The 13,092-nt window shown below is 35.4% G+C and overlaps 1 protein-coding gene across 1 annotated transcript in view; it reads right to left on the bottom strand.

The window, feature by feature from the left end:
• The window catches only part of LOC109374602 (ubiquitin carboxyl-terminal hydrolase FAM188A-like), a 100,443-nt gene that overhangs the window by 82,874 nt on the left and 4,477 nt on the right, over positions 1–13,092 (bottom strand). The window contains exons 2-4 of the mRNA XM_019629341.1: positions 5,848–6,002; positions 2,127–2,187; positions 299–472 (exon numbers count right to left, since the gene is read on the bottom strand). Of these exons, the coding sequence (XP_019484886.1) occupies positions 299–472; positions 2,127–2,187; positions 5,848–6,002 (390 nt within the window). The remainder of the gene's footprint in view (positions 1–298; positions 473–2,126; positions 2,188–5,847; positions 6,003–13,092) is intronic.

The raw sequence follows: 13,092 nt of genomic DNA, 5'->3' as shown, positions 1-13,092 counted from the left end.
TTAAAGTATATAGAAATATGTTCTTTAAACTTTCTAAATGAGAACTCCAAAGCTCAAAAGAGAATGTAATCAAGAAGTTAACTGGATTTTTTTTTAAAAAAGCAAATGTAACCCCCTCCAGCAATTAAAATAACCAAGAGAGAGATGAAAACTACTCAGGCTCATCAATTAACCTTAGGCTAAAAAAGAGACAGGTTATGAAAAAATTTAAATCTATTTTTTTTCTTTAAAATTTTCAATCGTTTTATTAAAACAAAGGTATAACAAATTGCTTCCAGGAAACAAAAATGTAGCTTACAGGAATGTTCCACTTGGCAACTAGATTCTGCGGGACTCCCGGAAATACCAGCAGTTTCCTCAGTTGTCTTTCCTCTTAACCATGTAACCAAGCAGTATGATCCCGAGTTGTCACAACAGGCACTTTCTAAAATATCACTTAAGGTGTGACAAAGGAGTTCCTTCCGCTCTTCCTCTAAAAGTAACCAAAGTATAAGTTATAATGGTTTTCTTTGAAAAAAAAATAGTCATCAATAATATTAAGAATGCATTAATGATGAAATCAAACACTTTAAGTGTGGGGGAGGAACCCATAGACAACTGACCTTAAATTAAATTTTAGGAAATCAATATGCTTGAGGGTTAAAATATCACCACTATTAGATATTTCCATTAATGAGAAAAAGAATCCTAAAAAATGCAGAATTAAACATTAGAAGAAAGAATATGCTGCTTAGAATAACCTGATACATACTGACTTCCCCTTTCTTAGCTGCAAATGGAGCATTTAAACCACGAGGTTTACTTAACTGTAGAACCAGGCACAATGGAAGGGCCTTTGAAGCCTCTATTTTCCCCCCATTTCTGAATTACTCTAATGTCTTTGATCTCCCTGTCCCAGAGGTAAGGATAATGAGATAACACACCATCAACACATACAATACTGCAATCCATTACATTAGGAGGGGCCATCGTGGTTATGCTGTGAATTTCAGAAGCTACTGATACTGTACTGCAGTGATTTGAGCTGTAGATTTCTATAGAAAATAGCTCAAATGCTCAATTTCTTCCTGAACCTTAGCCACCCTCCCCTTTTCAAGCAGCATTACTCTCCAAAAGTAGTACTGCTTTTTGAAACTTTCAAACAAAGGGGATAAGATGTATGTATACCCACCCTATATAAAATTTTATGCTATATGGAGGTTTCTATCTCTCCTAATAGACTGAAAATTCTTTAAAAGTAGGAACTGTGCCATTCAATTTATAACCACAACATTTATGACAACGCTATATAAATTTTTATCAATGTGAATATATTTCTGTGCAAGAAATATAAATTTTATTAACAAAACGTCCATGTTAATAATAGTATCTCTTGGAGAGTTTGTGTACTAAAATTGATTTTGCATTTCAGCTATTAATTAATAAAAAATACAGGACAGTGACATTTTAAGTCTTATATTCACACTTGGATTATAATATGTCCTACTTCCTTCTAGAAGTTATTGTGAGGTTCACAAGAAATTGTGTAAGTGAAGGAAAAATCTATGTAACCAGTCAAGCAGAATGCAAATGTTTATTATCAGGTGGCACCATCAGCTCTCTGACCTAATCATATGGCAGAGTTATGGCAGCTTCATTTGCAATTTAATTCAGAATTATTTGCAGTATTATTTGCATTGCATAGGGCTTTATATTGAAAGATGCAGGATATACGAAGATAATTCTGAGCTCTTGCTCAAAGTTTAATAAGACAAAATACATATGTGTAACTGACTATTTTTTATGGTATGCTATTATTTAACAGTTTAGGGAAATGTTTTAGCAAGAGGCCAAATTTTTTCCCTTATATTATCCTGTCTTACAACTCTTAGGAAAACCAAATTTGGAAATATGCATTTAAAAATTTGGAGTCATTGTCCATGAAACTTTCTGAAACAGTAATAAAAACCCCAAAAAACCAAAAAAACAAAAACAAAAAAACCCTCAGGAAAAAATATCCCATTGATAGTTTACATTTTAAGATACTAGTAGATAATTTGGACTAAACTATTGCCAAAGAATGCTGCATGGGTCACATCCATAAAACAGAGGATGGAGTAAAAGTTAATAAAAGACAGCTATCATACCTGGGCAATCCCTCCAAGAAGACTTCTCAGAAGAAAACAGGAGCTTCTTCAAAAGAAATGCCTTTATACAATTAAAGCAATAATTATTAGCATGCACTATACACATACCTTCTTTCATTCTTTTATTTTAAAATGGAAAAAAGAAACTAATTTGTACCTCCTTTCTAATTTTTTGAATAGAGCTATAAAAATTTCAAATGGCTCCCCTTCACATTCGACAGTTAGCTGAGCATAATTATTTATTCAGAATACACTACTATAAACTTGATTCTAGATCCATAAAATTCTTCTTTCATAATATGTATTTTCTGGTAAATACAAGACATGATTCAAAGTAAGACACACAACTGGAAACTTTTAAAAATGTAATAGGCTCTATAGAAGAGCAAAGGCCCTATAAAACAGGAAGAAGTCTACATTTTGATTCCTTGGGGAAAAAGAAATCTACAAAAGTGGTTCTGCTCTATTAGCTCTAATTTGTGATACAAGAATACCACTGCAAAAGTCATAGCTTTATTACAAGGACCTCCTACTTCCTAGTTTAACTAAAATAAAAACTATAAGACTTAAAAGAAAAACAGATCTCTAACCTTCCCATAAGTGAGCCAACTACGTTACACTGGTGATTTGATAGAAAGCAGTGCAGTGTAGTACACTGTTTCCTTCTCAAAGTGTAAAGAACTATCCTAGTCACCCAACTTGTTTACCTAAAATGCAGATTCTTATGCTTCATCTATTGTATCTGAATCTCTAGGGGACAGGCTCAAGAAAAAGAGGTTACTATGGTGATTCTTATTTATTGCGTTTGAAAGCAGTAGTGTACAGACAAGAGGACTGAATCCTACTTCCACTACTTTACGACTGAAAATAATAATAGCACAAACTTTAAAAGGTTGCAGTGAGGATTATATGAGATAATATAAGTAATGCACTTAGCACAGTACCTGGCACCTAGCAGGCAATCATTTCAAAGAATTTTAACAAAAATCTAAGTAATATTTTATAATGTTCTCATAGAAATAAAATCTACAAATACTACAAACAAGTGCTTCTGATTTTTCCCCCAAATGAAAACAACTATAAAAATAAATAGTATAACTATATTATAAAACTTTGGAAAAGTGAGATGGGACACCCATTATTTCACCACTAATACAACCACTTAGCATTTTGATATACTTCCTTTTAGTCTTTGTTTCATACCTGCATTAAATATTTTTGCAAGTGAGAAGCATAACAGGTATGTGATTACATTTTTCTGTTTTCCCACAGAATTTATAACTATAATTCTTAATCACTAAATGTCTATGAAGCCATCAAAAATTACTTAAACATTATTTCATGTTTAAAGTACATCACTGCACATTAGGTTGTTCGCAATTTTTTACTACTATAAATATAAACGCTTCTTCTTGAATACATTTCTCATATTAAGGAATATTTCTTTAGGAAAGATTCACAGAAGTACAATTATTGCATCAAATAACCTGTATTATCATGGTTCCAATTATGATGTAAAATTCCTTCCAAGGATCAAAGTACAAATTTGTACTATCGAGTGATATATGAGTATGCCAGTATCATCCTAGCCTTATATGCACAGGCAATTATTTTCTATTTAAAGGTTAGAAAGAGTAAGCAGTAGAATCTCATTACAGTTTGATTTGTACTTTCTTAGATTCCTACTGAGATCGAACATCTTGATTCTTTGGCTGCCCAGCACCACTTGACTTGCTAGGATTGCATATACATGCCCATTTCACCTCTGAGGTCTTAAGTGTTTTTCTAATCAACCTGTACAAGTTCTTTGCCTAAGAAAGACAATATCCATTTATTGTTAATTTTCATTGCAAATATTTTTCTGAGCTTAGAACCCATCCTTTTTCTTAGATGGCTGACAATACATTATTTTCAGCTTTTCTGTGGTTGATTAGTATATCAGAATATATTTAGTATATGGTATGAGATTATCTAAATTCATTTTTTCCCTTTAAGTTGCTAACCAGTCATATAAGTGACATTTAATTTTATTCCATCACTGATTTGTAGTTTCTTCTTTATCACATGTGAGAAATTCTTGTTCAATTGTTATATGTAATGTGATCTACTACTGTATTATGTATTTGACTCCATAACATGGCTATTCTTCTAGCAATTGTGTCATGTTCTAATTTTTATAGTCTAAAAAGTTTTAATATCTGGACTTCCTTATTTCCCTTCATTGCTCTTAATGATTTAGCTTTGACTTTTACACTGAAATAGTAATATAAACAAAATTCCTCTATGACTGAAAAGATTTGTGTGACTACGAAACTAAATTACTACCTCAAAGACACATCAGGATTTTGAACATTACCATTATCCCTTGTTACACAGCAAACCCACTTGCAAAAATAACTACCATTTTGGAAATACATATACTAAAATTTATAAAACACAAAACTCCTGTGGTATACTGTGCATTTAACTACATTCACAGACTTGCAATAAAGACCTGAGGGTACTATTATGGACCCAAGAGGGGCAGTGTTAATATAACCCAATTTGCATACAGGCAGGCAGGATAAGGAATCTTTAATTCCAATAAGATTCCTACTAGCAACCAAAATCTGCCTCAGTTACCCAACATAACAGCTCTAATAATTAATTTATAGTTAAATTTTATCCTTTATACTCAGTAACTCCCAGGCAAAGTTCAAACATTCAATTTTTTTAATTTTTAAAAATACTGCTAGTGCAATATATATATATATATATATATATATATATATATATATTGATATACATATATCAACTCTTTAAAGAAATAATGACCTATAAAGGACATATTTTGGAATCAGCCGCGAAGGGAATTTTCTTCCCTCCTTTGGAGAACACATTTTGAATTTAATAATGTAAGTGTATGAAGTAAAAGGTTTGAAAGAGAAATTTACTTTGCAGCTAACAGTTAAGGAATGCATTCTTTATGCCCAATGAATAATAAATACCACATTAAATATTTATTTTTCAAAACCTGCTGATTAAAACATAAACAATAAATCCAAGTTCTGAAGTTACACTGCTGTTCAGATCTTATAAGTGTAATGGTAAATTGAAAATCCAACTTTCGGTTTTTACAATGTAACAGTTTATAACAAATCATTCTTTGAAATTCAAACATGTAACACATCAAGATTCAAAACCAAAGACATATATTTAGATTAACCCTATCTTTAGTGCAAAGAAAAAAATCTTTAAAATTAGTTGTTACTAATTTTAAAGTCCGAAGCCTAAAATAGTATATACTGCCAACTTTAAAAAAAAAATTTATAAAGTTTATGCCATGAAAACATTAACTCATTTCCACTCTTTAGGAAAATCATACTTTATAGACAGAACAAATGAAAATAGTACCACCGCTATACAATGTAACTCTCTGTAGTATAAAATGTTATTACTCAACAGGATCACTGTATTAAAAAGATGTGATATTAGTCCTAGTTTTCTGAAAATACCTTTCGTGTTTCCTTGAAAATAAGGTAGTCAAAAGGCTATTGCTGTGTAACCTACTCATGTTCTGAATTCATTTTTATTTTGGCTATTTATAGCAATTCACATGAACAGAAGTTAAGAGGTAACTGATCATGCCTCATGATTACATAGAGCATATATATTAGAAAACAAAAAGTATGAAATGTTGGAACGCGTCCCTCTAAGGAGTTGGTAAAGTAGTCTATGTTACCTGAACAGGTGCAATAACAGCACAGGGGCCACCTTCAAACTGTTCTAATGCAGATCCCTCTGATTCACTAAACACAAACCCTAAAAATGAAAGCAAGTAGCAGAGATTAAAAATGTAATTCAGGTAGCAGCTAAAAGAATTTTTAATGTACTTTGCTTAGAGAAAGATCACTTATCACAACACAAAATATCTTCAAATCAGTCAGGTGCAGTGGTTAACTCTTTGTGGGAATCAAAGAACCCTTTGAAAAAAATATGGAACCTATTCCCCAGCCCCCTGCCAAATGCACATGGGTGCGCGTGCGCGCTAACACACACAAACGCAAACACACACACACACACACACACACACACACAGTTTTGTACCCAGGGACCTCACTAAGTGGACTAGGGGAATAAAGTGTGGAGTTTAGTAAAAGCACACTAAATCTGACTACTAAATAATTTACTTGAAGGAAGTCCAGTCTATGTACTGAATTCAAACAGATTTTTAGGACTGTTTCCATATAGTATCTTTTTCTCGTTCCAATATTTGAGTCACATTCTATAAGCTACAAATTAAACAGAATCATATACAGTAAATGTGCTCATATTGGCTCTATCATAATCCAGACATTACCGGACCAGTACTGGCTGAGAGTAGCACTGGCGCACTGCAGCACAGGGGCACAGGCCCGGAGAATAGAGGCCTTCTCCGTACAACCTTCAGGGAATCATTTCACCTCTCTAGGCCTCAGTGTACTTATCTTTAAAACGATCACTTCCAATTCCAACAGGCTAGGAATATGTCAAGCTTCATTAATGGTTATACTTCAGTCATCCATCCAACAAACATTGAATGAACTTCAGATGCTATACCAAGCATCTAGGATACACGCATGACCCTGGTCTGGAGGTGCCAGTAGCTCCGGTGCAGACAGACATACAAACAAATAATTAGTAAAACAGAGGAATAAATGAAAATTACAACAGAAGGATGAAGACAGTGCTGTGGATACAGGAAGGGATGACCTGCTCTGCCCGAGTAAAGTTATTACTGGTGACTAGCAGGCAGATCTAGAATAGGGATTTGCCAGAGAGGCACGGGTGGGAGGAGGACTTGAAGGTAAAGAAAACACTTTTTTTAAAAGGAAAGAAAGGGTGGGTAACGGCAGAGCAAGTTAATAGATCAGAGAGAAGTTTAATGTAACTGAAGGGTATGCGGTGGGATGGGAGAGACGGTAAATGGGAGGAGAGGAAGCTGACAAGAGGTTAATACTAGGAAGGGCCACACCACAAGTAGTAATTAAAGGAGTCATATGAGCATACTGGTTATTTTTCTTTTTAAGGGACCAGAGTGGGGATGCGGCTGTTTCAACAGCCCTATAGAGATACTGCCAACCTCATAAAAAGCAACGTTAGTGTAGAGAGGAGAAACTATGTATCCAAATGATATTGCTGTGGTAAAAATTAAGATTTGATGAGTATTTGCAAGTGGGGCAAAGGCTAACTACAAAAAAAGGTAGATGTGACTTAAGTTTCTAGCTTGAGATACTAGGTGACAGCAGGTGAGGTAAGAAATACTGTGGAGGACCCCATCCCGTCCCAGCTCCTCTCTCCTGGCCTCTCAATCACTCTCTTTTAAACAGTATTTGAACATGTATCTTATACATTTAAAAACAAAACCACAAAATTCTCCTTAAGATTCCACCAAAACTCCCTGGTATTTGCCCAAAGGAATTGAAAACTTAGGTCCACAACAAAAAACTGCACACGGATGTTTATAGCACCTCTATGCGTAACTGCCAAAGCTTGGAAGCAGCCAAGATGTCTCAGTAGGTGAATAGATCAGCTGTGGTCCATCTAGACAATGGACTATTAGTGCTAAAAAGAAATTGAGCTTGCGAGCCATGCAAAGACATGGAGGAACCTTAAATGCATATTACTAAGTAAAATAAACAAATCTGAAAAAGTACATACTCTATGATTCCAACTATATGACATTCTGGAAAAGGCAAAACTATGGAGACAGTAAAAGGATCAGTGGTTGCCAGGGGTTGAGGGGAGAGAGGGATGAAGAGCTGAAGCACAGAGGGCTTTTAGGGCAGTGAAACTATGCTGCGTGACACTATAATGGTGGATACATGTCATACATTTGTCAAGACCCATAGAACGTACAACACCAAGAGTGAACCCTAATGTAGTGTATGGACTTTGGATGACAGTGATGTATCGATACAGGTTCATGAAGTGTAACAAATGCTCCACTCTAGTGGAGGACATTGACAATGGGGAAGACCATGCATGTGTGGGTGCAGGAGGTATATGGCAAATCTCTGCACCTTCCCAATTTTGCCATGAATCTAAAACTCCTCTAAAAAAGTAAAGTCCTAATTAAAAAAAAATCATTTTACCACTAAAAAACCCACTGCAAACTCCAACCCCCACACTCTCAAAGTCCACCCAGTTATCTATACGCAGTGTCTCAATTTTCTTAACCTACAGTAATCTGTTTTTCAACCTGTGACTACATCAAAGTCATTCTCACCCCAAGTTCATCAAAGACCAGTAAAGGCTATTTCTCAAGTCTTTAATCAGAAAATCATCTCAAATATGACCAATGACTTCTTAAAAACCTTTGTCCTCTGGCTTTATTGGTTCCTCTTATCCCAAATTTTCCTTTTCTGTTTCTTCTCAGTCTCCTTTATCAATTTCTTTTATTTATTTGTGTGTGTGTGTGTTTCTGTTTTATTATTTATTTATTTATTTTTTTCCCTTTTAAATACGAATGTTCCTCAGGTCTTGGCTTTAGAATCCACGTTCATTTCATTCTACACATTCTCCTTGGATTTCCATTTCTGGTTATAATCAGATCATTCCCAGGGCCCAGCTTAGCCCAGACACAGTAACTGCCTTAACATGGTCCCATATGGTCGGGCTTCTGCCTCTATCTCCCATCTCACCTTTGGCCACTCCCCCTTTTTATGCTCAAGGCATGCTGAGCTTCTTCCAGGTCCTCAAATATCTATTTCCCTCTGGTTTCTCTTACTCTTTGAACATGGTGTTCCCTCAGCTTGACACACATGGTAATGCTTTCTCTGAAAAACTTCAACTTATCTTTCAGGCTACCCCTTAAGATAAGGTCCTTTTGGCTCAAGGCTCCAAAACATACCTTGTATCTCTGTCCATTTCTATCTCCTCTCTAGTCTACCCTCAGGCTGAAACCACCATCATCTCTCACCTAGATTACTGTTAGGAGTTTCCAACCAGATCCCCCCATTCCACCAAGCCCCCCAACACTTATCTATTAACCATAGTTATAGTTAATAGATAACCATACAGAGAAATATTTTAGATATGGAAATGTGATTTTGTCACAGCCTGCTTAAAACATATCAATGGCTTCTCACTGCAATTAGAATAAAACTTAAACTACTTTTTATGATGTAGAAGACACTGTATGACCTACCAACTCCACTTTTCCTCAGTTCAATCTTACCTTCATCATCTACAGCGACCTTAGGCTCTTAAAACATCCCAAGATCTTAACCTGGGGCCTTGATGCTTGCTGTTCCCTCCACATGAAATGCTTTCTCACTCTCTCTTCATATAGCTGAATCCTTCTCATTCTTAAGGACTTAGTTTAGATATTAACTCTTCAGAGAGAGAGAGAGAGACCCTGACAAACCTAAGTAGATCTCGCAACCATCCCCAGAACAACCAGTACTTATCATATTCTGTACTTATATTATTGTTTACTTGTTTATTATAGTTCTTGCCTTATAGGTATCTTGCCTGTTATGCTGACTGCTGTTTTCCTACTATGTTAATGCTCAGCCCTGTACTTGAAGTTTTGGGAAGAGTGATGGGAGAGTTTGCTTCTGGGAATGTCAAGTTCAGTCTCAAAAATGTGAGACAACCATTTGGCAACATTTCAAACAAGTTGGAACTATAGATCTGGAGCTTAGAGCAGGGTTTAGGATTAGAGATAGCAACTTGAGTCACCCTAAACATGGCAGTTAAAGTGAATGAGAACATGCAGAACAAAGATAATACAGTTGGGAACATTAGAGAGTGAGCAGAGGCTGAGTCGGCAAAGGAGACTTACAACAATTACAAAGGTAAGAGAAAAATACACTGAAGTTCTAGAAAGGAAAAACCAGAAAGCAAAGACTAGTCACCTGTTATAAATGATGCTGAGTAGAGTAAAAAAATAAATTAAAATACTGGATTAAATCTGTCACCGGAAATACTAAAAAAATAAATTGGAAATGCTATCTGAAAGGGTTGAGGTATGGTTTAGAATATAAGGAGGAAGAATAAACGCAAACTATGTGTTAAATAAGGGAACAAGGATGATAGCATGAAGCGTAGTTGGATAAAGAATTATTATTATTATTTTTATGGACTGAAGGGCATGAGTTTGAAAAATAAGGCAAAGTGTGATTCTATGGGAAAGAAGAAGTTTAAAGGCTCCAACTCTTGAAAGAGTTGAGAAAGTGTGGTACGCTGGGGCTAAGATTGGATAAAATATGGTCTACAGACCCCTGGAAGTCCGAGAGACCCTTTCAGGGGGCCTGCTAGAGGTTAAAATCATTTTCATAGTAATACCAAGACATTCTTTGCCCTTTTCATTGTGCTGACATTCACAGTGATGGCATAAAAGCAATACTGGGTTAAAGTGCGGTGCCTTAGCACACATCAAGGCAATGCCATCAAACTGTACTATGTCACTGCACTAGTAAACGCCACCATATGCTCTCCAACACAATAACAGCCAGTTTAAGATTGCCCTTACTGATGCAGTAAAGACTACTAATTTTATTAAATCTTGAACTTGGATACTACATCCTTTTAAAAAATAATTTGTGTGACAAAATTAAACTACCCATAAATCACTTCTACTACATGCTACAGTATCATGATTGATAGCTATCTCAAAGAAAGGCACATGAGTAATGTTTTGAATTGTGAGCTGAACTAACTGCTTTTTTTGTGGAGCACTAATTTCAAGCTTTCAAGCAATAACTAAAATCTTGGAAAACTTGTGCCCACCACTGTGAGCTTGACAGCTTCTCAATATTTAGAGAGGTTTTTCTAATGACATCAGTGGCTATAGTAATACATGTGATTTTTGATACTATATAATGAAATGTGTTACTATTTTAAAGGTTTTCATAAACCAGTGCACCGGTAATGTCCAAATGACCAATTATGCTATTAGAAATTAATGCATGGGTAAAAGATCCATTCAAAGTACAAGACCAACCAATGGAGTTCAATTCAACAAAGTACAAAAAGTTTATTGATGCAGCTTCAGATTCTGTACTGCAATGAACCTCTAAGAAACTAGCACTTGCTGAGTTTTGGTGTGGTATCAAAGGAAAACATGTGTAATTATCTGAAAAGGCTATTATAATACCCTGCCTTACCAACTACATATCTGTGTGAGGCTGGATTTCGGCATACACTTCAATCAAAACAACACATTGCAACAGACTGAATGGACTAGCAAGTGGTAGAATCCAGTTGTCTTCTGATGAGCTAGACATTAAAAATTTGCAAAAATGTAAAATAATGCCACAGGTCTCAGTCATTTTTTTTTTCATATTGAAGCCCTTAATAATTTTTAAGAGTGCAATAGGGCCCTGAGTTAAAAAAAATTTGAGAGCCACTGGCCTAGGAAAAGTAACTCTGAGCAGGCTGCTAAGTGAAATATTTAGGCAAATAGGAAGAGATATTACTCATTCAGAGTGAGGAGAATGAAAGAGGTCGAGAATTGAGAGAATTTTAATTTTGAAAAATATAAAAGTTGGCAAGGATAAAGAACTAAGAGAACCATGGAGTGCTCAACTAAGATTTAATTACTACATTTGTACTGATGCTGGCCACAACTGTCTCCAGCAATACACAGCAGCTTGGGACAAGTAAAGTAGATAATAGGCTAAATGGAAGACTGAAAAGGGTATGGTGGGTGGGATAAATTTAATAAAGACAAATGAGAACTGAGGGTGCTGGCTGTCATGTTAAGACAACCAAATCTGAGGTCCAGTCTAGAAACAAGAGGTAAAGCCAAGACCCCCACACTTTGTCCAGCTCTTCTGCTGGGACTAAGGACAGGGTCCTTGGTGTTAGGCCTGCGTGCAGAGGTGAAACAAGGCTCTGTCAAGTTTTCAGGGTAGGTAAGAAATATAAATCAGTAATGGATTCTTGCTTTCCTTAAAATTACTAATAATATAATGCAATTTTCAATTTTCAAGAACCATGGGTGGGGCTTATAATTGGAAGGCATTATAATGAGTTGCTTTTGTACTTTACATATAAAAGCCCCATGGAGATAATTCTAGGCAGATCTACCTTATGCCAAATTCTGTTTAATTACAGTAGATATGTTTGAGTGTGTTAACAGATAACAAACAAAGGTTATCAGAGTGTAAAAGGAAATAAAGTTAGCCAAATTAAAATTAAGTATTCTATCCTAAAACAGACTATGCTAAGGTTTTTCCCTTTATAATAAGGTTTCACATGAGTTTGAATTTCTAGGGACAGAGTTATTCTTCTTGTCATGTATTCTCATATCAAGTATTTCCTAGTTTTAAAAGGAATTAACTTATCATAAAATGGCTGTTTTTCTGATTAGATCTGAAATAGCCATCGGAAGCATCTGATCCGAAATAGATGATTTTGTATCACATTTCATAGTACTACAGACACAGAAGTCTGTCAGTCGTATAACTCATAATTTAAACCTGAGCCATGAGCCTCTTTGCATTTTCCAGTCTTTTATTTTCATATGACTTACTATGCATATATATATTATTCAAACCAGTTCAACAACTATTGCCTCTATAATTCTAGTCTTCCATGTGAACAAAAGGCCATGGAAAGACTTAGTTTGTCATTACAAGTTAGATGACCTTGGCTGAGTCAGGTCTGCACTGGGCCTTAGTTTCCTCATCTATAAAAATGAGGATGACTATATTTATCCTTTGCTATCCCTCAGGGTTGTTGCAAGGATTAAATAAAATTTTTGAAAACTGGAAAGCATAATACAAATGTAAGATATTATGATAGATACTTTGAACTAAAAACCCATTATGTATTCAAAATACTAAGAAATTGGGCTGGCCGAGTGGTGCGATGGTTAAGAACTGGCTTGGGACGCCAGAGGGCTCCGGTTCGGATCCCACATGTGAGGGCCAGTGACACTGCCCTCTACAGCTAAGATGCTGAACAACAGCTCAACCTGGGGCTGGGCTGCCGTGAG

Source organism: Hipposideros armiger, unplaced genomic scaffold (genome assembly GCF_001890085.2).
Source record: "Hipposideros armiger isolate ML-2016 unplaced genomic scaffold, ASM189008v1 scaffold_844, whole genome shotgun sequence".
In the NCBI taxonomy this organism is placed as follows: Eukaryota; Metazoa; Chordata; class Mammalia; order Chiroptera; family Hipposideridae; genus Hipposideros; species Hipposideros armiger.
The sequence above is the reverse complement of the archived record's forward strand: the minus strand, read 5'-3'. Positions and strand labels throughout refer to the sequence as shown.